This window comes from Furipterus horrens, unplaced genomic scaffold, assembly GCF_987537825.1.
Source record: "Furipterus horrens unplaced genomic scaffold, mFurHor1.1.pri manual_scaffold_6, whole genome shotgun sequence".
Lineage (NCBI taxonomy): Eukaryota > Metazoa > Chordata > Mammalia > Chiroptera > Furipteridae > Furipterus > Furipterus horrens.
In genome coordinates, this window is record NW_028327176.1 from 188066026 (window position 1) to 188090904 (window position 24879).

Here is a 24879-nt window from a genome sequence, read left to right on the forward strand (position 1 = left end):
TCCTTTTGTTCCAAATGATTGATTTGAACCCCGGCTTCCTTTCCTTCACTGTTGGTTCCCTGTACATTTTTCTTTATTTCACTTTGTATAACCTTCACTTCTTCCTTTATTTTGTGGTCATACTCAGTCATTCCTCTGAGCATCCTGATCACCAGTGTTTTGAACTCCGCATCTGATAGGTTGGCCATCGCTGTTTCATTTATTTGTCTGAGGTTTTGTTCTTTTCTTCCATCTGGGCCATATTTCTTTGCCTCCTTAATTTGGCAGCCTCCCTGTGTTTCTTTCTGTGTATTAAGTAGAGCTGCTTTGACTCTGTGTCTTGGTTGTGTGGCCTAATGTAGTAGGTGTCCTGTAGGTCCAGTGGCACAGCCTCCCCTATCACCCAAACTGGGTACTCAAGATGTACCCTTTGTGTGGACTGCATACACCCTCCTCCTGTAGTTGAGCTTTGGTTGCTGTTGGCAGGCCAATGGGAGGGTTTTCGTAGGGCTAGTCAGCTGCAAGGACTGGCTGTGACCACTGACCACCAACCTCTGCCCTCTGTGGAGGATCAGCGGTGCAGGGGCAGGATGATGGTGCCCTACGTGGTCTGTAGCTGTCCACTGGGTGTGCTGGCCCCGGGGTTTCCACGGTGGTGCAGGCCAAGGTCAGCCCCCACCTGTGTTTTGCCTGGGGGCCACCCTTCCTTAGCTATAAAGCAATCTGAGATGGCTGCTACTTGTGTTGGGCTTGGAGATTCCCGGGTGAAGCCAAGATGGTAATCTAGGCTGGCTGCTGCTAGTACCAGGCCTGGGTCCCTTAGCAAAAGGTTTGGGAGCTGAGGGCTCAGTCAGGTCAGCTGTTTCTTGTTTGATGGGATTTAGGAAGTTGTGAAGCGTGAGGCAAGACATGCCATTCATATGGAAAATTCTCTGTTAGCAGCTTGGGTGGGCCCATAAGTTGAATGGGATGGATTCTCAGGGATCTCCAGGTGGGGCAAACATTGTTAGCCAGGTTGATGGAGTCTCAGATGTGGCACCCCCACACACACACACCGCTGGCTCTGTGGGGGGAGAATGCAGAAAAGGGACAGTGGCTTCTGCCCGTCTTTCTGTCTGGGAGAATGTTGTCCCCAAGCTCTCACCTTGATTCCAGACACTTCAGTTCCTTCCTATATGCCACAGTTACCTTCCCAGCTGCTACCCTAGTGCTGGGGCTCAGAGGGAGTGAGTCTTGAGTAAGCTCATGTGTAGGTTCTGTAGGAGGAACTGCTTAGGACTCTTGCAGTTTCTTCCACCCACCTAATCCCCACTGCTTTTTGCAGCCAGAAGTTCTGGAGACTTTCTGGAACTGGAACCCTGGGCTGGGGCACCTGGTGTGGGGCTGGCGTTCCTCACTCCCGAGATACCGCTCCTGATTATCCACCATACGTGGATGTGGGACCAGCCTATGCTGCATCTCTACCCCTCCTGCCAGTCTGGATGGATGTGGTTTCTGTAATTCTGTGGTTGTCAGACTTCCATTCAACCTGATTTCTGATGGTTCTGAGTGATGGTTGCTCTGTAGTTGTAATTTTGATGTGGTCGTATGAGGAGGCGAGCCGTGTTTACTACGTATGCCGCCATTTGACCAGAAGCCCAGGAACAATTTTTGAGCATGTAACCCAGAGTTGTGTTATTTCAAATGTGATATATTAAACTATGAATCCATTTCCTAAACAATAAAGTTTTAGCTTTTAAAACAATAGAAGTTCTAATTTTTTTTTCTTTTTTTTTTAGTATATTCTGTTGAATTATGGCCCTCCCAAAATTCATATGTTGAAGTTTAAACCACCAGTACCTCAGAATGTGACATTCTGTATTTGGAGATAGGACTTTAAAGAGGTGTTAAGTTAGCCCTGACTGGTGTGGTTCAGTGGATTGGGCGTCATCCCACAAACTAAAAGGTTGCTGGTTTGAATCCCTGTCAGGGTACATGCCTGGGTTTCACGCCAGGTCCTCATTTGGGGGGGTGTGAGAGGCAAGCAATCGACGTTTCTCTCTCCTCCCTTCCCCTCTCTCTAAAAATAAATAAATAAAATCTTTTTAAAAAAGGTGTTCAGTTAAAACAAGGTCGTCAGGGCAGGTGCTGGTCCAATATGACTGTGTCCTTAAAAGAAAAGGAGATTAGGACTCAGATGAGGGGAGAGGCTTCCAGAAGGACCACCCCTGCCAACACCTTGATCTTTTAGGCCTCCGGATTGTGAGAAAATAAATTTCTGTTATTCAGCTCTCCAGTCTATGGTGTTTGTTAAAACAGCCTTAGCAAAATAATAATTGTTCCAGGGTACCCTCATTTCGAAAACTATGGTGGAGGTGCCACACACACCCTAGGCTCGGTTGGAAGTTGCTCTGTCCAGCAGAGGCTTCGTGACCACGGCGGAACAAACTTTTACCCAGGACACTTTGTTACGTCTGGGGGAAGGAAGGTGACTGCCTCTCTAGTGGAGACCAGCAGCCAAACCTTCATCCCTCATGCCTTTTATTGAGGAGGATACATGCGAGAGATACAAGGTTAAAATTCATAAATCGTCAATAGTCATTAGGCGTTTGACAGTAACAGATTACACATACCAGTTCGGGGGTCACAGTGACCAGTCTGCGTCAGGGTCCATAAAACATTCGGACCAGGTGCAGGGTCCCATATACTCCCTGCTAAAGATAGCTTACACCACATTACTGATAAGGAAAGCAGAGCAAGTTCTAAAGCACAATGAGCATAATGAGCGCTCTTTGATCCAATTCCCATGGCAACCCTCTGAGTGGTTGTCAGCCATGTTCCGCACGCAGCCTCATGTTGAGACTTAGAGACAAGCGTGGCCAGAAAGCTGGCGGCTCGTCATGCTCGGGCCGGGGCTACAGTTCCTTAAACCACGAGGAGTGGTTGCCCACAGAAAACATTTTTCCCTGAACATTCCTAAGTGGATTTATTCAGTATCTTATGTTAGGAAATAGTAATAATAGTTCTATTTATTAAGAATCCTCTTAGGCCAGGGACCCTGTGATCACTGTGGCAGTGCCTGACATAGTAGATACACAATAAACACTTGTGAGTGAATTGAATGAACTCTGAACTAGGAAGGAAGCCTTGTGACCCTCACTGGGAACAGGCTCAGAGGGGCCGAGCGGTTTGCCCAGGGTCACCCCAGAACTTGCCCTCTTAATTCATGTTTCCCTTTTGTCATTCTAACCCTTCCCAGCCCACCATCCCCCTCCCACCAGAAAGACAGAGAGCCCAACAGAAAAATAGGCAAAAGACGTCAACAAGCCCAACATCAAAGGAGATCTCCCAATGATCAATAAACATACAGCATGAGGCTCGGATTACTCAGCTACACAGAACATGAGGGAAATGAAAATTAAAACCAAAATGTGATGCCACCGCAGATCCAGAGGGATGGATAAAATAAGAAGGGCGATAACATCAAGTGCTGGGAAGATATGAAGCAACTGGAAATTGTTCCTGGTAGGCGTGTGAAAACCACCCCCTGGGGGAACTGTGGGCAGCACCTACTGCCATTAAACACACGCCTAGCCTGTGACCCTGCCGTTCCACTCCCAGGCACTCTACCTGCAGAAACGCGTACCAATATTCATCCAAGAGACTGTAAGAATGCTTGCAGCCACGCTATTCATAACAGCCGAAATTTATGCATCACACAAATGCCCATCAACAGTACAAGAGATCGATTTTTAAAAAGATATTCATACAATAAAATATAACACTGCGATGAGAACTTCTGGGATGCTGACGAAGTTCAATTTCTTGATAGAAGTGTCTTCAGTTTGGGAGGCGTTATCAAGCTGTGCTTATGATTCATATCATATTCTGTATGAATGCTAAACTTCAATGAAGTTTACCTCCACCCCCCCAAAAAATATCCATGCCGGTCTTGTTCTAAACCGCTTGTTGAGTTGGCAGCTGTTGCGTGAGATGCAGTTAGTCATTCACACTCGAGGTGAGTGTGAACCCCCGTGCAGGGGTGGGGACATTTGAATGCTTGGAGCCTCTGCTGGCTGTTGGGGGTTTTCTTGACAGGGGTGGAACATTTCAGGGGCAGCAGCTTGGTCTTTCCTCCAGCTAGAGATGTGAACTGTTGGCTTATGAGCGCTCCTGGGTGTGGGTTTTTTTTTGGAGGGGGGTGGCTTTGCTCTCAGGGTCCTCGGTGATGTGGGGAGCCACAGAGGCTCTCAGGGCCAGCCCCATGCCCAACCGGAAGGAAAGAGAAGTACGTCAGTTGTTCTAACACGAAGAAAAATCGACTTCCTTCTATTCAGGACAGACTCCCCTGGCCGCCTCTCGTGAAGCTGATGCAAAGGCAGGCTGAGCACCCAGGTACAGCCAACTGGGCAGGTTGTTTTGGGGCTGGAGTGGGTAGAGATTACAGTTGTGGTAACTTTTCTTAGACTGGTGACATTAAAAGGTGAAAAACAAAACAGTGGTAAATTAGACAAAGGGTAACATGCTTTTATTGAATAGCATACATTTAAAATTAAGGTCAATAATGATTTAGATGGAATGGAGGAGGTACTTTAGAGTTAGTTAAAAAAAAAAAAATACTATCCAAAAGCTGTTCAGTGTACATTTTGTAATGAGGTGGCATAGAATGTTCAGTTTCTTCTTTGGTTTGTAACTTTTTCTATGTATAATTTGTTACTGCCCTGCTCTGAATCTACTGCATAAAATCAGTTTGTTTTGATTATCCATAATCTTCAGTTTGGTGGAGAAACAGAAATATAATTTTAAAATGAAAAATTAAATGAGCTGGGATCTAATTTAAATTTTTTTCAATTAAGCTTCCTTAACACCCAAATAAATTTCTTGGCAAGAGGAGAGATTATGAGAGGAAAAAGCACAGTAGCTATTAAGGATCTATTAAGTTAGAATTGGTGTGGAAAATTGTATTCAGCCAAGGTAGTGTGAGATTCTAACTTAACTTCTCTGACTAAACAAAACATAAAGCTTTGGAGTCCAACAGACCCAGATTCGAATGTGACTTCAGGGGAATTACTCAATCCCTCCCAGCCTCTCTCTTCTCGTCTGTAAAATGGGTGTACTCCCTCCGTAATGTCCTATGCAGAGCGCCTGCCACACTGTCTGGCCGAGGGTCAGCGCTAAATAAACCATAGCCGTTGGTATAAAAAAAAAAGTGTAACGACAATTATAAGTAGTACCTACAACAATATATTCATTCTCATTTCTTTAGCCATCCATAAGAAGATGTCAAGTTTAAGCCATGAAAACCAGGAACTTCTATGTTAGTGTTTTCCTCTGATTCTAAAATAGCATTTTTGGTTTGCTTTGGTTTGGTGGCAGGATGTCTACCTGACTGGGAAAGAGTAAATATTGGTAGAATCCACAGTGAATTTGTGGGGAGCTTTCAGGCTGAAATATCTGTTCACGGTCCCCGGTCTTGGGTGGGTGTTGAGTGTCCCACCTGTAAGCCCAGGTACCCGCAGCTTCACAGATAACGGACGGCATTCGGGGGACCCGAAGCTTGTATAGCTGGCACAGAATCCTTTCAGAAGGTGAGTCAGAACCAGGTGCCGGGCCGGGCGGGGCCGTGCGGCCGAGGGGTGCCAGGCCTGAGCTGGCCAGCTTCCAGAAGACCCTCCTCAGATGAAGGACCAGGGAGAAAAGGAATCCCCAACCCCCAGCTCCCTTTCGGGGTCAGACTTGTGGTGCACACACCTGTGTGGCGTCTCCCCTTTGCCGAAGTGCCTGTCAGGCCTGTGAGTCTGGGCCGCGCTGGGTCAGCCCTTCGGGGACAGAGAGCTGGTGTTCATTCATCTTTGTCCTCCAGCATTTTCAGGTCGCTGTAGCCACTATGAAGCTGCATTCTGAGTGGCAGTTTCTCACGGAAGCGGCTGTGGTGAAGCCCACAGCGTGGGGGTGGGGGTGGGGGTGGCCGCCCCTGAGGTGGCCGTCGCTCTGAGCCAGTGCAAGGCTGTGGCTTTCAGGCTTTGAGAACGTTCTGTAGCTTCCCCCGCAGGCCAGGCGGGGATGACGGTCATGTTCACACACGAAGCCGCAGCCATCTGCCCCCTTCCCATCACTCACGGTGTCATTTCCTACCATCACGCGGGGGGGCGGGGGCTCTCCATCCTTTGCGGCCCTGCCCGGCGGCTCAGAGCTAACAGGTCACTGGGAGAAAGGAAGGGACACTACAGTCTGCGACTGCTTGGTCGCTGGTCTCGCACTTTGGTGGAGGGAAGAAAGCAAGCTGTTTCCAAATGCAGCCTGTGATTGGATATTCGGTTCCCCTGGCAACGTGGTCCCACCCGTTCCTCCCATGGGGTGCAGCCCCCCTGCTGTCTCCTCCTGGAGAAGAGTCCAGGCTTCCCCTGAGCACTGGCCCTCTCCCCTTCTCCGTGAGGCCGGGGGGGTTTCTGCCCCCCACCCCCAGTGTAGTAATTTATTTCTGGCTGAAATGGGAACTTCCTAAACGCAGAGACTGGGTCTCATTTTGGATCCTCAGTACCTGCCACGTGCTGGGCACAGAGCAGGCCAATAGCATCAGGGTTGCTGAACTGATGCTCTAACACCGCCCTCGTAATGGGTTTGTCTGGAGGCCCAAGTCCCGCTGGGTCTGGGGCGTCTGCGCACAGACGAAATGGAGGCGCAGGGACTGAAGGGCAGGCTGGGTTTAGAAGCGCACCCGCACGCTGCTGCCGGCCTCCCTGTCCACGCCACGCGCGTGGCTTGGCTTCTCTCCTGGGGCCTTCCTACCGACCGACACCTGGGAAGAGGACTTCCGCGTCCTGCTTGCTTTGTTCTAGCTGTCGCTCCGGCTGTCCCCAGATCCAAGACTGACACCTAAGCTGACCCTGGGACAGGACGGCTTGGTGTAGCGCAGGACTCTAAGTGGCTGTGGGAGGCTTTCTCCTACAGAGGGGTGCTGTGGTGTAGGTTTGGCGTACTTTTTCATTGTTAACTGAGATTAGAGTGCTGGGTGAAATGCTGTAACGCAAAGGCAGCCACCGTGACAAAATTACAAAAATTTAGTGGGAAAAGGAGGCCGGGCTGGCCGCTGCTCCGTGGGGGCGGGGACGGAGCCTGGCTCCTGCGCTTGGGCGAGTGACAGTCACAGGAAAATGGATCTGGGAGACTGAATTTCTGCGTGCGATCATTAAAATGCTCATCCGTGTGCTTCCGGAATTCGGCAAGGACTCCAGCTCTCCTGTGCTTCTCGGATTTCCGCAGTTGGAAGCTTTGTAAACGTGGGCTCCCTTGCTCACCTGCCAGCCCTTACTTCCTACTGGGCTTGAATTCACGCTTCCTGCTTTGGCAAGCTGACCGCATGTCGCCATGGCCACTGGGTTTCTCAACCCCAGCCAGACCTTAAGAACCTGCTTGCTGGGTGGTGAGGGATCCCTATGACCCGAGGTCACCCCTTGAGCACAGGACAGAAGGAAGTCAGGGGCACAATAGAGAAATATGCAAAGTAGAAGGGGTTACAGGGAAGAAGTGATAAATTTTGATTGTAAATGAAGAGGAGGTTCCTGAATTAGATAGCAATTATAATGAAAAGTAACAATCATCATGATGATACCACTACGACTACTAATGACCTATTTGACATTTTAACATTTCACATGTATTGACGGCTTATTTTTAATCGAGGTATAATTGACATAGAACGTCATGGTAGTTTCCGGGGTACAACATAATGATTCAATAACATGTTGCAAAATGATCATGACAATAAGTCTAGTTAATATTCATCACATAGTTACAGAATTTTTTTCTTGTGGTGAGAACTTTTAAGATCTACTCTCTTAGCATCTGTCAAATATACAATACAGTATTTGTAAGTACAGTTGTGAGGCTGTACTTTACAGCCCCAGGATTTGTTTATATTATAACTGCAAATTTATACGTGGAGCCCCTTCACCCGTGCCGCTCACCCCCCACCCTCCATGTTATCGACTGCTTCTTACACGCTCGCCGCTCTGACCTAAGGGCTCTGCATGGGTCAGCATATCTGACCCTCACAACCCTAAGAAGTGGGTGCTGCGATTCTCTCTCCTTTACAGATAAGGAAGTTATCCCAAGGGCTGAAGGCAGCAGCCCGGTATCTCAATAGTCAGCCGGGGGCAGAGCACGACTGCACACCCAGACAGCCGGGCTGCAAACCCTGGTCTCCGACTGCCCCCGTTCGCCTCCGAGAAAACGGGAGTTGGGGGCAGGCAGGAGGAAGAACAGAAGCAAACACAAGGAAAAGGGAAAGTGTGCACTGTGTTCTTGGAATAGTCTCGAAGGAGTTCGGCGTGGGAGCAGTGGGCACTTTGTGGGACCTGAGGATGGAGAAGTTGGGAGAGACAGATCTGGGTGCGCCAGCCACGCCCCGTCCGTACTGTAGGGTTTGTCTCTGGGCTCTGGAGAACCTAGGTCCCTTTCCTGGAGGGAGGATGTGACACATTCCTCCCTCAATGTTGCTGAACATACTGTCCCTCACCCTAGAGATGTCCTGTCCCGGTTCCCGTTCCTCAGACCTAGTCCTCTCCTCCTGGGCTCAGTGGAAGTCACCTTTGCCATGAAGATTGTCCTGTCCTGTCCTGATTCTAGTGTCCCTGGATCTCCCTACCATCTGGTCCTGTCACTTCTGCTCCCCCTGGTTGCCTACGGCCATCCGAGTGTCAGCTAGGGGTCACAGGCCACTCCGGACCCTGCCAGCTGTCCCCATTGTCACTTTGGGAGTATTTTACATGCCGCCCTCACACCTCACCGTCATCCTGGACAGTGCCATGTGGCACGGTGCAGGGCCTATGCCAGCCGATTTTAATCAGTTTCATAGAATTCTTTTACTACTGCCATTTCCAACTCTAAAACATCACAAAAATCAAAAACATCCAAGAGAGAAGGATGTTCATTTTATCCATGTTTTGAAGAATATGAAAACAATCCAGCATCGTTTCTTTTTTATTTTATTTTATTTTACTTTATTTTGGTTTTTCAATTACAGTTGTCCCCTTTTCCCCCAATTTCTCTCCCCCACCCAACCCACCCCCTCTCCCGCAATCATATCCCGCCCCGTTGCCCATGTCCATGAGTCTTTCATACAGGCTCTTTGACTAAACCCTTCCCTTACTTATCCCCCTTCTCTCCCTGCCCCCTCCCCCCTATTGAGTGCTATTCTGCTCTTTGTTCTATTTAGCAGCATGGTTTCTAATTTCCACCTAGCATACGTGTCCCTGTGCTAGGATCTGTGATGGTGTCCCCGTTCTCATTCTCACTTTCCTGGGATTTACCATGGGTCTGACTGCCTCCGAACGAACCCTGTCTGCAACCCTAGCAACCTCCTTTAACTGCAGCGTTCACTATAAAACAACAACAGCAAAACATAAACAAATTACAAAAAGTAAAGTATCGCCGTGGATCAGGGGCCCCTTGTCTTGATAAACAGATTACGGGGTAAGAATAGTTTTAGGGACTCGTTTTTTGAGTAATTTGGAAAACGGATGGCAGGAGAATCTCTGAGTTGGCAGTTGATACCAAACATGTAAGAATTCAAAAGCCCGTCTCACCGGGATGAAGTGTAAAAGAGCTCCAGGGTCCGTTCAGCAGGATTGAAAGATGTGGCTGAAATTATTGAGATAATTTCTATCGAAAGAGGAACTCTGAGCTCTTAATTAGAACCTGGAAATCAGGCCAGGAATCCCATAAGCAACCACACTCACAGTCAAACTGAAGCCAAAGCCCACAAGACTTAAAACAACAGCAGCTAATCCTCTATGTGCCTGTCCCGTTCTCCTGCAAACCCAGTGGCAGGCGGAAAATGAACAAGAGAGTTATGTGGTTTAATTTGTATGTGACCTTAGAAGTTCCTGGATCCTCTAATTTAGTGATTCATAAACCTAGGAGGCCCAAGGTTCTCTCTTCAGAGGAAGAGTTTATAGGTCCCCTTTCACTGGAAAGTAGAGTTCATATGTAATGTAACCTATCCACACTAAGAATGATAATAACAATGCCGTTGCTGTGATAAAGGGGAAATAAAAGGAGAGTAAATTATAAGAATATAATGTGTACTCATGTATGTAAACCATATGAAGACAGAGAAGTTGTCAAATGTTTACACACAAAGAACATTGTATTCTCCGCCTCTGTTTCTTACCTTGAGAATGTTGTCCTTGTTTTCTTTCAGTTTACCAGAACTGTATGTACCATGCTGATGTTTTCTTTTGTTCCGTTTTGCTTAGGTTACCAGGCAGGTCATATAAGTACAGTGACGTTTCCCTCTGGCTGCTGGTGTTTCTATGGCTTTGTTCTAATTTGCCTCCTATGTGCTTCTGTTGAAGCTGTGTCATGTTCTTGTTAGAAGTAGGGTAGGGTGTAAATTACCAGCCACGCACCCTAAGCACGTGAACAGCGCCTGGCACTTGAAAGGCGCTTAATAGTTGTAGAATGAAAGGGTGGATGCATGGGTCCGGAAATGAACTGGATTTCACTTCTCTGTGAGGAGCGGTGCATGGCCACACGGGGAGGATGCGTTCCCGCGTGTCCATGAAAAGGGCCCTCGGGCCCACAGGCACGGATCTGGTAGAGTGTGAGCAGCGCTTTCAGGTGATAATTGAATCCTGAGTGTCTGAACTGGGTGAGACTGAGCCACCTGCGTGAGGGAGCGTGTGAGCGCTCCGGCCCCCCCAGTGAGTGCGCTCGGGGGTCACGTCCGGCCCACGCCGCTCGGCTCCCGTCATGCCGATCTGGGGCGCAAAGCCCCAAGCCAGACTGTGCCACACAGAAGCCGTGTGGACAGAAGCTCAGTGCACAGATCGCCTGTGTTGAGCCCAATGCAAAAATCTTCACTTAAAATACTTGAGAATCAGACATGCCGTGTAATTCTTGGTCCGTCAGTATTGTTAATAGAATAGAAATGAAAAGAAAGCAAGGAGAATCGAGGGCAAGTTTAAAAGAAAGAGACTCAGAGTTGGTGGCATGTGGCTAATCGGTGCCTTGCCACTCTGCGCTTGATGGCATGCTGTTTCACGTCACTTTCCTCTTTCCAGGGACTCAGAGGCTCAGGGAACCGAGGTCTGCTAGTGCCATCTGTTCATCCAGAAACTGGGGACCGAGGAGGGATGAGGCTTTGCTCCTGGTGGCACAGCGAACAGTTACCTGCCGGGCTGAGCTAGAGCCCCAGGTCCGTGTCACTTTGTCGTTTTCCCGGCGCCTAGACAGGAAGCCACTTGACATCAGACACGTGTGAGAACGTCCGGAAGACCAGAGGCCAAGAGCGGCCCTTCTCAGAGCTCAGGCTCAAGCTCTGGCTCTTCCTGGCCCTCAGGCAGCCTCTGCTTGGGCGCGTGACGGACTTTAGCTTCTCTTAGAGTAGAGACACCGACACACACAGGGGTCCTTACCCTGTCCTGGGAGTCCATGAACTTAGGATGGGAAAACAATCACATCGTTATTTCCCTATACAATTTAGCGTTTCCTTCTGTTATGCAAGGCATCGGACCGCAGTAAACTAGCAGGACCTGCGGCTGGTGCCAATGGAAATCACAGCTATTTCCATGCCCCGTTGTATGTTACAGATATCTCAAAATATTGCTTACGGCCATCACTGCTTGGAAATTACAGTACAGCAGTCCCTCTCTATATCGCGGTTCACTTATCGTGGCCTCACTGTATCGCAGGATTTTTAAAAATATTATACTTAATTATTTATCGTGGATTTTTCGCTCTATTGCGGGATTTTGCGGTACTGTGCAGTAAATACTAAAATAAATGTAAGGTTCCTACTTCGCGGATTCTCACCTATCGTGGGTGGGGGGGGTCTAGAACGTAACTCCTGCGATAAGTGAGGGATCACTGTAGTCATTAGGTCACCGCTAGATCTCATTTCAGGCGTCAGTGAACACATATAATTACTATTGTTAGGTTTGTGCAGGGAAGAAGGGAGGAGTCAGGTGGACCAGTTCGAAGCCTTTACTGAAGGGTATTCAAGCAGGTGGCTGAGTCTGAGCAGACTGCAGCCACAAGGGAAGGGGTAGAGGGATTTTTAAGGGCATGGGGCGGACCTTCAGGGGGATGGTTCACCCTGCTAGTCAGCTCTAGACTCGAGGGTATAGGTGTTTGCAAAAGAACAATGTCCCCTGATTAGGGGTGGCCCTCAGGAGACTGATGATAAAGGAATAAGGGAGAGGGGAAGGGGAAATGGGGGTGTAGTTAGCTCTCAGCAGGACACGGGGGCTGTGCCTTAGTCAGCTCTGTTAATGGGGAACCTTCTGATTGGGTGCATGGCCGGTGACACAGACCCTCCTGGTTTCAGTGCCTGAGGACACAGTGACCACGGGCTGTAGCCTGGTTTGCAAGGCCTGACTCAGGTGGCAGATTTTGGGGCAGGCAACATGGGGTCTCTGGCCCTAACAACTATAGTTTAATTAAGAAATAATATTTTAGTATAATTGATTTTCTTTGTAACTCAATGTATTTTATTTTATGCACTTAAATACACAGGGTTATCCATCTTTCAACACAAAGATTTAAAAAGTGAGGGTAAAAATCACTGCTTAAAGAGGATGATCCCTTCGGACTTCACTGACCTCTCATTCACCCACCTGCAATGGATCATAAATGAATAGAGTGTGGATTTCTGCTGAAGCTCAGCAAAGGGAGTTTAGCTTCCCAAGCATTTAAAGGAAGTCTTAGTACAAGGGAATTCATGTAGATTTGATAACAAAATGGCATTCTAGAAAGTATATTGATTCCATCACTAACTACAATGTCTGCATTTCATTGTTCTGCATCTGTCCAGTGTTTTATCAATTCATAGCCATCTCCTTGGTTGGGGAGAGGAACAGACTGAGTGTGATGGCCGCCCGCCATCAGTGATTAGGAAAAAAAAGTAGGAAAAATGAAGACAGAGTCTTTCAACGAGCATTGAACTAGCACGGGGCAGCTGAGGTCCCTTCAGACCTCCCGAATTTGTTACTTTATTTTATTTTATTTTTTGAGTTTTGAAGTTAATTGTAAAGATAATAGCTAGCAGTTGAGGACACTGTTCTATCAGAAGGATGTACATTAAACACAGACCTTTGTATCTTTTTAGTCACTAAAGACGCAGCATTCAGACTAGAAAAATTCAGGTTTGGAAGTTGGAGGCTTTTAGAAACACAAGAGGGTCAATTTAGTAAAATGTAAAATCTTACAATATCACCACAGCAGAAAACGCAAAGGTCTGTCTGTGGAGAACAGTCTGTCTTTCCCAAACTAATGCTGCAGAAATTCTCAGGCCAGGACAATGGATGCCGTGTTCATTGTTTTCTTCTACAGGCTTGGAGCCGGCTGGGCCGCCACTGTCACCCTGGAGCACTACGCGTGTTTGAAGGGGAAAATTAGCTGCTGCGAGTCATTGATATTCGTAACTTCCCTCAGACTGGGGATTGCTTCTGCTCTGCAGCAGTTCTCTGCTTGGATCCGTGCATAATTTAGAGCAATCTCTGGCGAAACCTCAGAAGAAGATATGCTTCTGTCTCAGATGGATGTCAGAAGCTGTGGCCACACCCAGTGAAACTGCTCCCCGGGTGGCCTGAGGCTCTGAGAGCCAGGACTCCGACAGAGGGACAGCCTTTTGGGACTTTCTGTCCTGAGTAGTGTGACACAGTTCAAAAGGGGGGGAAAGAGCCACAAGCCACACAGTCGCCAATGACATAGGAGCGGAGCACTTCCAAGAACGTGCGGTTGCTGCTGGACTCTGAGCTCATCCCCGCAGGTCCCCAGGCACGGAAACGTCCCCGTGGTCTCGGAAACAAGAGGGAAATGGCCCAAGAAGTCAACCCGAATTCCTTCCAGGAGTCCGAATGGGAGGTGATTCTCCAGGTCCTGTACCGAGACCGGGCGGTTCAGACCACCGAGGAGGAGAGGATACGGTATGCTGTCCCTGGGACGGTGGCGTCCTTTGGGCTTCTGGCTTTTCCTGCTAGGAGCCTGCTCCTAGGAACTTGAACTTGGCAAACTGCTCCTTGCTTACCCCTCAGCTTCTGCTCTGAGAAGCGTCCCAAGGGCGGGCAGTGGGTGGAGATGACCTTGACTATCTAGCTCAGCTTCCAAGATGGCAAGGGACCCAGGAGGCTGCTTTGGTGCTTCACTGAAACTGGTGTCTTTTTTGTGATAATGTGCCTACTTTGCATGAATAACTCTGGCAAAGCTGACGGACTTCTGACACACCTTTTGGGGGCAAGCCCTCCCCTCAGGGGCTTTCCTAAATTTTGGTGATACCTGAAGGCGCAGAGGAAAGCAGGGAGGAAAAAAAAAGCTTAGAAACAGCAAATCTGCTGGAATCCGTCTCTCTCTCTCTCTCTCTGTCTCTCTCTCTCTCTCTCTGTCTCTCTCTCTCTCTGTCTCTCTCTCTCTCTCTGTCTCTCTCTCTCTCTCTGTCTCTCTCTCTCTCTGTCTCTCTCTCTCTCTCTGTCTCTCTCTCTCTCTCTGTCTCTCTCTGTCTGTCTGTCTCTCTCTGTCTCTCTCTCTGTCTCTCTCTCTCTCTCTGTCTCTCTCTCTCTGTCTCTCTCTCTCTGTCTCTCTCTCTCTCTCTGTCTGTCTCTCTCTGGCTGCCAAGGCTGTGAGGAAATGGAGGAATAAGACAGGAACCTGCTGGGCCTGTTCTGGCTGGTGTGTAATAAGAGTGACTTTGCTCATCTCTCTCCAGGTGGCACCGGCTGGTGGACATTGGTTGACATTGAAGAAAGCAGGGCCAGGCTATATGCAAACACTGTCGGTTGTTAGCTGTCAAGACCCATCTTGAAACGGACTCAGCAGACTGAATAGCAGTTGTTGCTTTGTTTGTCAGTGTTTGTGGAGGACGGGCGCCTGGGAAAGAGGTCATGCAAGAGGCTTTGGGGTTTGGCCTGTTTTTAATGGCAGATCCCTTTCAGAGTCTGCCAAGAAAAATGCACGTATAAAATAAACCTTGGGACAACCGACAGCTTGAGGAACGAGGGAAATTTCCTGGTCAGCCGGATCCCTCCCCACCTGCTATCCCCACACGCTCTCAATGGGCTTATACTTTCTCCCCCTGAGAAAGGGAGCACCCTGACCAAAGCAGGGTTTTCCTTAATGATTAAAGATCTTTCGGTGACTCAGAAACATCGCTTTAGATACCAACAAAGAACATGGAAACCAGGGGAAGGAAGTTTTATGCCTGAGGTTACTGATTCTGGGTCAAATCCTGAAAGCTGGGTGTAAGCTTGTTTCTTGGAATTGCCTTCTCTCTTCTTGAGGGAGGTAACAGAGCTCTCTCAGAGTGTCTGGTTAATGACACATCCTTGGGGCCCCTTTACACTAGCGCTGTTATCTGGGGGAAGGAGATGGGAACACCCCTCAAGAAACGGTAGCAGAGCAGAGCATCAGTGAAATAATTTTACTGGGTAACGAAGGACAGTAGCAGGCTTGGATGCTGTGCGTCTGCAGGTCTTTCTGTGCCTGGCCTGTTAGAATGGATGTCATTTTCTATGCTTTTCCCCGACCTCTCTCACTGTTCTTGCTAACCATGGCAATGCTCTTGGGGAATAGAGGGAAGAATCTGGAACAAGTTAGTGACTAACGCCTCTTGCTTATTCTTTGCCTTTTAATCCTCACAGCGGCCCTGGAGGTAAGGGTTACTCTATTTCACGGCCGAGAAAACCTCCGAGCCGCTTGTCCCTTGTGGTGGAGCCTGAGGCGTGGTGGTGGTGTGTTTGGGGGGGGGGGGATGCCAAAGCCCCTTCTCTCCTACCCTTGTGGTCCTGTTGGGGGCCCTGGCCACGGAGGAGTGTGTCTGGCGTCTGTCCTTCCACTCAGCCAGATCTTATTTAACTCTCTGGCCCACAGGAAACTGAAGACGCACCTGCAGCATCTCCCGTGGAAGGGTGCGAAGAGCGCGCGCCCGGAGCACAGAGAGAAGTCCTGCGCCCGCTGCCGTCGCCTGCTGGGGCTGCTGCTGAACCGGGGCGCCGTGTGCCCGGGCTGCAGCCACCGCGTGTGCTCCGGGTGCCGCGTGTTCCTGCGCCGGACCCGCGCCTGGCGGTGCACCGTGTGCCACGAGGGCAGGTGAGCGCCTCCAGCCCAGTGGGTCAGTGCTCACAGAGAGCCTGCCGCGGGGTTACCTTTCACGGCTCGGAAGTCACTGTCATTCCACAATCAATTTTATTTGCCCAAGTTTGTTTGTAAGGGCTAAGGATGGGTTCACCAGGAGTTAAGACTCATTTGGGTTTTTGAGTGGATGCCTTAGTTTTCTTAGAGCATCAGGTACCTCCTCCAGGCGCAGTGGGGAGACTGGTCACGGGGCCTTAGCGTGACCCTGTGGGCTTTAGGGGAGGCCTTTGGAAAGAGGCGAGCGGACCTCTGCGGAACCCTCGAGTAAAGAACTGGGTGTGCATCCTGTTAGAGATGGGCTGAACCTACATTTATTTTCATCTTTTGGTGTTTGGGGTTTCTTAACATAGAATTGGTATTTTTGAACTATGCATTTTGAAAATGGAGAAGAGCGTGTCGGGCTTGGGCTCCCACAGTTGGTCGTCGGTGCTCCAACACCCAAGGGCGTAGGTTTCTGGTCGCTGGGGGACAGCGTGTCCCAGGCCGTCAGGGGACCCAGGGGCCGGGAGCGCCGGTTTCCTGCTGAGAACCTCGAGTGCAGTCACAGCCCTTGCGGCCCGAAGTGGAACCGACCGCAGAGGGTCGCCGCAGGGGCGTGCGCGCCGGGCGGAGACCCACAGAGGCGCGCACACGGGGTGCGTCGGGGCCGTTTCTCTCCCCTTCATTCAGGCGGGTCGTGTTTATCGGACACCGGACATTCCTCTCCTTAAATTTCCAGTCCCTTCGCAGGGCCTGAGTATTTCAATCGTTCACCCAAAGAAAAGTGAAGCTGTCCAACCAGACCTCCTTGGTCCTGAGCGCCACGCCTTCCGTTTCTCCAGCCGCCCCCCCCCCCGGGGGGCGCACCGCCTCCTGGCAGCCCCACCTCTGCGGGTCTCAGGCCTCTTTGGTTTGTGGACGCTGGTGCTCTCGGGCTTTGTCCAGCTTGGAAGGAAAAAGTAAAAAATGACTGTGAGCGGCAGCCCTGGTCTATTTGTGTTTGCGCATTTCTGGGCTCTTGAGAGGGTAGGTGACAATTCCAAACGATCTCTCGGAAGACCTTAAGAGTGCCCTGGCCCAGGCGGCCCAGTTGGTTGAAGTGTCTTCCTGTACACTGAAAGGTCACATGTTCGAGTCCCAGCCAGGACACATTCCTGGTTTGCTGGTTCGGTCCCTAGTTGGGGCGTGTGTGAGAGGGGACTGATCGATGCTTCTCTCTCACATCCACGTCTCTCCCCCCCCCTCCCTCCCTCCCCTCTCTCTAGAATCAATAAGCATGTCCTTGGGTGAGAATAATAATGAAAAAAAAAGATCTTAAGGTCTTCCCCCAGTTGAATCAACCGTACATATTCGAAGTCTAATGATAAACATTGCTTGGTAAGATATTACATTCTTCAGCGTTTTTTCTTCTAATAATTAACTATAAACAAAAATCAAAACAGGAAGACAGGGGCTGAGCCAACCTCTGAGGATGGCACCGTGTTCAAATCTCTGCCTCAGAGGCATCGCGCCCTGAGTACTGAAACTTTACCCTCTAAGTCCACCCAGTGTGATTTCTATAACCCCGGCTTCCTCATTTTGAAATAAGGATGTTTTTCTAAATGCCTAAGACAGTTGCCTCACCCTGCAGGCACGGACGCAGGAAGCCGTAGGGGAGAGAGTAAATCATTTCTCACAGCCGCGCTCCCCCCGTTTCCCTTTGCTGGCTGGCTTTCAGCCTTCCGTTCTCGCTCTGGTCGGTCCTCCCTCCGCTGCCGTCCTGTTTTGGGGGGCAAAGAGAAGGCTTGGTAAACTTGAGAATCTTTGACGCCCCTAGCTGAACTGGGACCTGGAGACAGGTTTTGAGCCCAGTCTTTTCCCTCCGCCTGCTTCTTCCTCAGCTTGGGACTAGTTTTCCTCCAGAACAAGTGGATCTATGTCGGAACAGGACAAGGAAAATAGAGTTTTAAAACCAGGGAAGGGGAGGCTCTAGGGTAGCAATTAAAAAAGTAAAATAAAAGCAAATCCAACTCATAGACTGCTGCAGCCAGCGCGAGGCCTGTGCTGGCCTTGGCCTTGCGTGGTGTTCCAGGAGTCCTCTGGGGATTCTGCCTCCCGGCGGGTTTTTCAAGGTCACTTTGCAGAGCACCCGTGGTTGGAGCATTCCTGGAGGGCGATCAGGGTTAGAGATGGGGAAGACACTGTCAGGGAGGGGAAACAGCGTGGGAGTACGTGGTGACCACTCAGCATGTGCCACGCGCAGGGCTAAGCATTTCTTTACACCGCATGTCTTATTTAAACCTTCAGGTAGTCTTACAGGGCAGCCACTACTATTATTCTCATTTTACAGGGAGCAAACGGAGGCTTGGAGACACCAGATGGTTAGCCCAAGGCCATGAACTCAGTAAGACTAGACCCTGGGTCTCCCAGTCCCATCCCCGCTTCACCTCAGCGCCCCCCTGTCTGCTGGGAGACTCCCCTTCCCCATGAGTGCAGGGTCTTCAAAGCCGCTCAGAAGGGTCCCGCTAGGACATATGCGCTTTGCGGGAGGAAAGCCACACCGCAGCCGGCTGTGGGGCCGGGCGGACTCGGGGGTAAAGATAAGGTAGCAGCAGGCCACACGGACGTCCTCGGAGGGAAGCCAGACCTGAGGTGCTGAGGCTGGGGCGAGACCGATGGAGGATGTGACAGGCAGTTCCACAAAGCGGTGCTGGAGCTTTGTTATGGGGGACAGAGCCAGGGAAAGGTCCAAAATGGTTCTGAGGACTAGCTTTTTATGCTTAACCTGCTCGTAAGGCATCCGAAACGCTGGAAGAAACAGAGGGAGGAAAGGAAAGGAGAGAGGCCTCCGAAAGAAGAGGAAGCGAACACAACCGGGAAGGACTTGACTTTGAAGAAGAAAGTCAGTTGGAAATTGCCTCCGGCAGTGCGGGACGCTGGTCGTCCTCAGGGGGAGCTGTCGGAAGGGGGTGATTTGGGAGAAGCAGGAAAGGAGAGAGAGTCTGAAACATAAACTTGTCTTTGCTTCTTGGTTGACTTTTACCCCCCTTCGAATTTATTGATAATTTCTGCAGTGAAATGGTTCAAGGTAACAACTAGGTTGAAATATCAAGGAGGAGCCAAAGCTTTATATTTGCTTGCTTATTTTTGGCTTTATTAAAAAAAAATAAGTAAATTGAACTTGAAGACTTAGGTTTACATTGATTTTTTTTTCCCCCTTCAAAGTCATATACTCTGCAGTGATGTCAGATTCCACATGGATTGCTGAGGCATTACGGTGGCTCAGGACTTTTTCCTTCAGAAGTGATGTTTCTCTTGCTTTGTAATTGAGTTTGGCCACAAGAAATCATTTATTCTTCAGCCTCAGACATTCATGGGTATGCTTTCTCTGTTTTATTAGGAGCATTTAACTCTTAGTAAAATAATTAGAACAGAGATTTTACACTTAGAGTCTCAAATTATGGCAGGTGATATGGTTGATTTCCAGGCCATTTCTGGGACTGCTCCCATTTTCTCTGATGCGCTATGCCTGGTACAAATGAAGAACAACTTACGAGTGTTCGGTTCCAAATTGATATTGACCTTGGCATTATTGCCACTTTCTTAGTTCTCAGGTTAGAATTGGAATTATTGCTGCAGAGCCCTATGTAATGATTTAAAAAAAAAAAAAAGAAATAAATAAAGAAAACTCCTTCTTAAAAGGAAAGTAATGTCGACCTAATTTGCTATGTACTTTGCTACTCATATAAATAGTACTTGTATAATTTGAGGTAATGAAGTCAACAGATAAGAAGCCTGTTGTTCCTTCTTCCTTTTAAAATTGTAAAACCTTACTAAAAGGGCAGTGAAACTGTTACCATTTAATTTGATGAATGATCAGGCTCTGCATTCCAAGGATGGTACATTTGTTACCTATGTGCTTGGGAAAGGGCCAGGATGTACATCACATATACAGTATTCCCTCACTTATTGCAGGTATTACGTTCTAGACACCCCCCCACGACACATGAAAATCTGTGAAGCAGATTTATATATATCTTAAGGCTTTATAAACCCTTCCCACACACTTACAAACCGTTCCCAGTCCCTTATTAACCTTTCCCACTCCCTTATTAACCTTTTCCACACTTTTATAAACACTGCTTATGTTCTTAAACATATTCTACGTTCTTAAACCTACATAACTTTAACAACATACATATACAGTACTGCAAAATCCCACGATATAGTGAAAAATCCGCGATACATAATTAAATACAAGGTTTTTTAAAACCCCACGATACAGTGAGGCCGCGATCAGTGAGCCGCGGTATAGAGAGGGACTGCTGTAATTTCATGTGGCTGAGGCATCCGAGTTAATTTTGAGTTCTATTTTGGAAATGAATATTTGACTCTTATAATAAACACTGACAGGCCCTAAGAGCTAGCATGTTACAGAAGCTTCTCCCACCTGCAAGAAACAAAATGAAAATATTAGTGCTGATCTGGGCAGCATCATAGCTTTCAAACTATACTTCAGACCACAAGCCGATGTTCACAATAGCATTAGTCACATCACAAAGTGGAGACCACCCAGTGGTGATCAGCAGATGAGTGGGCAAACAAAACGTGGTGTATAAACACCGGGATATTATTCTGCCATAAGAAAGAATGAAATCCTGATACATGCTAAAACATGGATGAACTTGGCGAACATTATGCTAAGTGAAATACGCCATCCTCAGAAGGGAAAATACTGTGTTATTCCATTTACCTGAGATACCTAGAGTCAGGAAATTCAGAGACAGAAATGTTTTATAAATAATTTTACTCCACAGCCAATCATTTTAAAATATCTACATTCTTTCACATTACTTTTCTTTTAGAATATCTCCTCCAATATTTATTGTTGTCACTTACACTTTTTTTGTAATTATATTTACAACTACTAAACAAACTCTATATTTCAACTGATTCAAAGACTTATTGCCGATCTTTTGAGACAATGATTTCCCAGTCTGCAAGTCCTTTATTTTGACTCGAGGGTGTTTTCCCTGGGAGAGCCTATGTTCTAAGCCTTGCATATTGGCAATGCTTTCAGCAGCCGCCCGTGCCTATGACTGATGATGTCACTGGGTTTTAAATCTTGAGTCCCAACCTCCTAATCTCAAAATGTAGTGAATGCATTCTTGTTGTCTTTTGGAATTTAATGTAACAGAGACATTTGGGGCTAGTTTCATTTTTATTTTTTATTTATCATCTGGCTTTTATGTCCTAGATATATATTGTTTTTTCCTATATCCTTGGAATTAAAAACAGTACCTGTCTGGGTATGAGTCTCTCCATATTGAGTTTTATGAAATAAAGACAGTACCTTGGAGCAACCTATGCCGTGGGTTTCCTTGTTTAATTTTTCTAAATCGTGTAAAATATGCATGGCATAAAAGTTACCATCTTCACTATTTTGAAGTGTGCAGTTCAGTGGCATTAAGTATGTTCACATTATTTTGCAACTACCGTCGCCTTTTATCTCCAGAACTTTTTATCTTGCAAAATTGAAACTCTGTCCCTATTAAACATCCCCCACCCCTCCCCCTTTCCCAGCCCCTGGCACCCGCCCATCTACTTTCTGTCTCTATGAATTTTCACTACTCTAGGGACCTCATAGAAGTGAACTTACAGTATTTGTCTTTTTGCGACGGCTTATTTCACCAATCATGAGTGCCTTAAGGTTCTTCCATGTTGTAGTATGTGCCAGAATTTCCTTCTTTTTAAAGGTTGAATAATATTCAGTTGTCTATATACAAGGTCTGTCCAGAAGGTATGCAGCCATGTAACATGAAAAAATAGAGACATTTATTGAAAAAGATACAAGACACAAGAAGCACTGTACACAGGACAATGACGCCTCAGTCCCCTTCAAAGCAGGCACCTTGGGACCTCACACAGTTCTCCCAATTGCCATCAGCTGCCCCATCATATTTTCCTGAATCTCATCAGTGGTCTGAAATCTCTTCCCTTTCAAAGGTGATTTAGTTTTGGGAAAAGCCAGAAGTCACGGGACACCAAATGTGGGCTGTAGCGGGGCTGAGTCACCTGGGTGATTTGATGTTTCACCAGAAAACACTGCATGAGGTGTGATGCACGAGTGGGCGCACTGTCGTGATGAAGCTGCCAATCACCAGCTGCCCATAGCTGTGGCCTCTGAGTCATCCAAGTGTTCAAGCTTAATGCAAAATTGGATACAGATCCATTGCTCTACTGGCTCCATCATTTCGAATGTGACGGCCACACAGGACACATCCTCACTCAACGGCGTCTACTGCCCCCACTGACTAGTACAGTGAAATCATCATTATTCATGCATGCGCATTCCAGTCCATTCTTCTTTGCTGCCAGGTAACATAGATGTCACACAAACAATTCTCATTATATTAACAATGGCTATGCTTTTTCTGGACAGACCTTGTATACCACATTTTAAAAATCTGTTGATGCACTGTTGTATTAAATGTGGTCGAGGGCGCGGAAGTAATTCCAGCAAGGAGAATGAGTCGGTTGGAGGGCTGCCGCATGCTCTGGCAGGTCAGCAGCGAGCGGTGCAAAGACCTCTCCTTTTATTGAGTTTTACAAGTATAGAAATCAATAGGGAGGGTAAGGAATGAGCTCACAGGCACATTCCAATATTGATTACAATATACAATTACTTACTTGGGATTACAACAAAAGGAGGTTAATATGTAAACTATAAAGAATGATTCCTATCAAAAACAAAAAACAGGAATTCAATCATTATTCTTCTAAGACTACGGGAACAGATACACTGTTCCTTGAACATTAACAGAAAGCACGCAGGGTTAAGCACTACCTGTGCTCGGCTTTGTTTGGTTTCCTTGTCAACATCAGGGAGGATGGAGTACTCAGCAAGATTCCTTTTAAGTCACAGAATGTCTTGAAACCCTGAGGCCTGATCAGTCAAAGACTGTCGGCGCCAGCGAGTCCAGCTCGCCAGCTCGGGTCATAGAACACCTCATGCCTCAGTTTAGGAACCTTGGTATCCAGCATCAATGGACACTTTAGTTATTTCCACCTTTTGGCTATTGTGAATAATGTTTCTATAAATATAATATCAATGCTCTGTGTATATACCCAGAAGTGGGGTTCTAGATCATGTGATATTTTTATGTTTAATTTTTGAGACACTGTCATACCCTGTCCCTTAGTGGCTGCAGCGTTGTATTCGATACATTCCCACCAACACACAAGGGTTCTAGTTCCTCCGCCTCCTCGCCCACACTTGTTTTTTCTGTTTTTGTTTTGTTTTTCAATAGTAGCCACTAGTGAATGTGAGGTGGGGGTTGGCTTGTTTCTTGACTTAATGCCATTTTCTTCAATCCGGCCTGAGTATTCACGCTACTCCTTCGCCCTGGCTTCCACGGTACTAACTTTTCATGCCGAGGCCGGCCGCATTCTCTGTCCTCCGTTTGTATTCCCTGCTTCAACAGTTAGCGTCTTCTTCGTTCTCTGCCGTGGTCTGGGGAAGTGCGCCTACTCAGTCAGCCTCATGGACTCAACTTCCCAGACTCTCAGTCCCAGCCTTTCTGTTGGTGACACAGTGCCTCTGCTCTGCGTTGTGAGATTCCTAAATCCAGTCTGGGTTCGATTGAAATCCAGCCTTCCTTCCGTCCAGTCTGCTGTCTCTGCGCTTCAGCCTGGTTTCTCCTCATGCCCTTCTGTTTCCTCTTCACAGAGGTGGCGCTGGGCCTTAAATGTTGTGGGGGACTAACGGCTTTCTGGAACTTTCCCTGGTGCACGGAACACCGCTTCCTGGGTTTGAGGACTCAGCCTCTCCTACCTGCGGCCTCGTGTCCGAGGCTCTCGGCTGCCGCGTCAGACGCCGGGTTGAGGTTTTGCCAACGGAGAATAGCTGCTCCTTGCCCTTTGCCTGCCTCGTGGCTCCTTTGATGAGGGGGGAGGGGGATCCCTTCTTAGGTCTGCGGGGGAGACAGGGTGACACGCAGTGTCTCACGCGGTTTTCACTGTCAGGGCCCAGCAAGTGCAGCTCCGTCCGGCTGCGGAATGTCTCTTACCTCCATTGATTCGCTCCCTGGTATCACAGCCCAGGGGTCCCAAACCCAGGACCATTTAGAGGGCATGATGCACGTTAGACCTCAGTGCACACTGTCTCCGGGCTCTGTCTCCGTTGGGTCCCGCCTTGTCCCTCTGATTCTCAGGGTGCTCCCTGCAGACGTCGGGACGTTCATCCATCTGCACCCGTCCAATAGGTACCGGCCCTTGCCACGGGCCTCCATCGTGCTCGGGGCTGTGACTATAGCACCGAATATGACACAGAGGGGACCTGTCTTCTCTCTGAGGTCAAGTAGAATTATCAGCGTTTTGCACAAAGGGGTGGCAGAGGCTTGATAAGGTCGTTTCTTTATCTTCATCTCGATGTTCTGACTCTTCTCCCAGTTGCCTAGGATTTAATCACAATGATCAGTCTTTTTTCCTGTAAGAACGCTGAAATCAGATCAACTGGGCTGGTGCAAAAACAAAAAACAAGAAAAAAACTCACCATTTTGCTTTGTAAGTAAAAACCATCTAAATGCAAGATTATTTGAAGTAAAACAGTTTCCAACGGCATGCACGCCTGGCGCCATCTCAGCTGGGGCTCTCCCAGCAAGTAGACCCGCTGGCGCAAAGCCGTCAGGTTGACCTCAGTTTGACAACATGTGGCTTCTTCAGGTATGAGCCCCCAGGCTCTCGGGTGGCTGCTGTGCCCTCAGGCCGCTGACTGGGGAGCGCGTTTCCCCAGAATCGCCGTTCTTCAGCCGCTCAGAGAATCCTGACTCT

General features: G+C 48.3%; 1 protein-coding gene across 1 annotated transcript in view; it reads left to right on the top strand.

Moving 5' to 3' along the window:
- The first annotated feature begins 13323 nt into the window (after positions 1-13323).
- Positions 13324-24879, top strand: part of SYTL3 (synaptotagmin like 3) — a 61558-nt gene continuing 50002 nt past the window's right edge. Inside the window, exons 1-2 of the mRNA XM_090280039.1 lie at positions 13324-13889; positions 15826-16044. Of these exons, the coding sequence (XP_090136165.1) occupies positions 13780-13889; positions 15826-16044 (329 nt within the window). The 5' untranslated portion in view covers positions 13324-13779. The remainder of the gene's footprint in view (positions 13890-15825; positions 16045-24879) is intronic.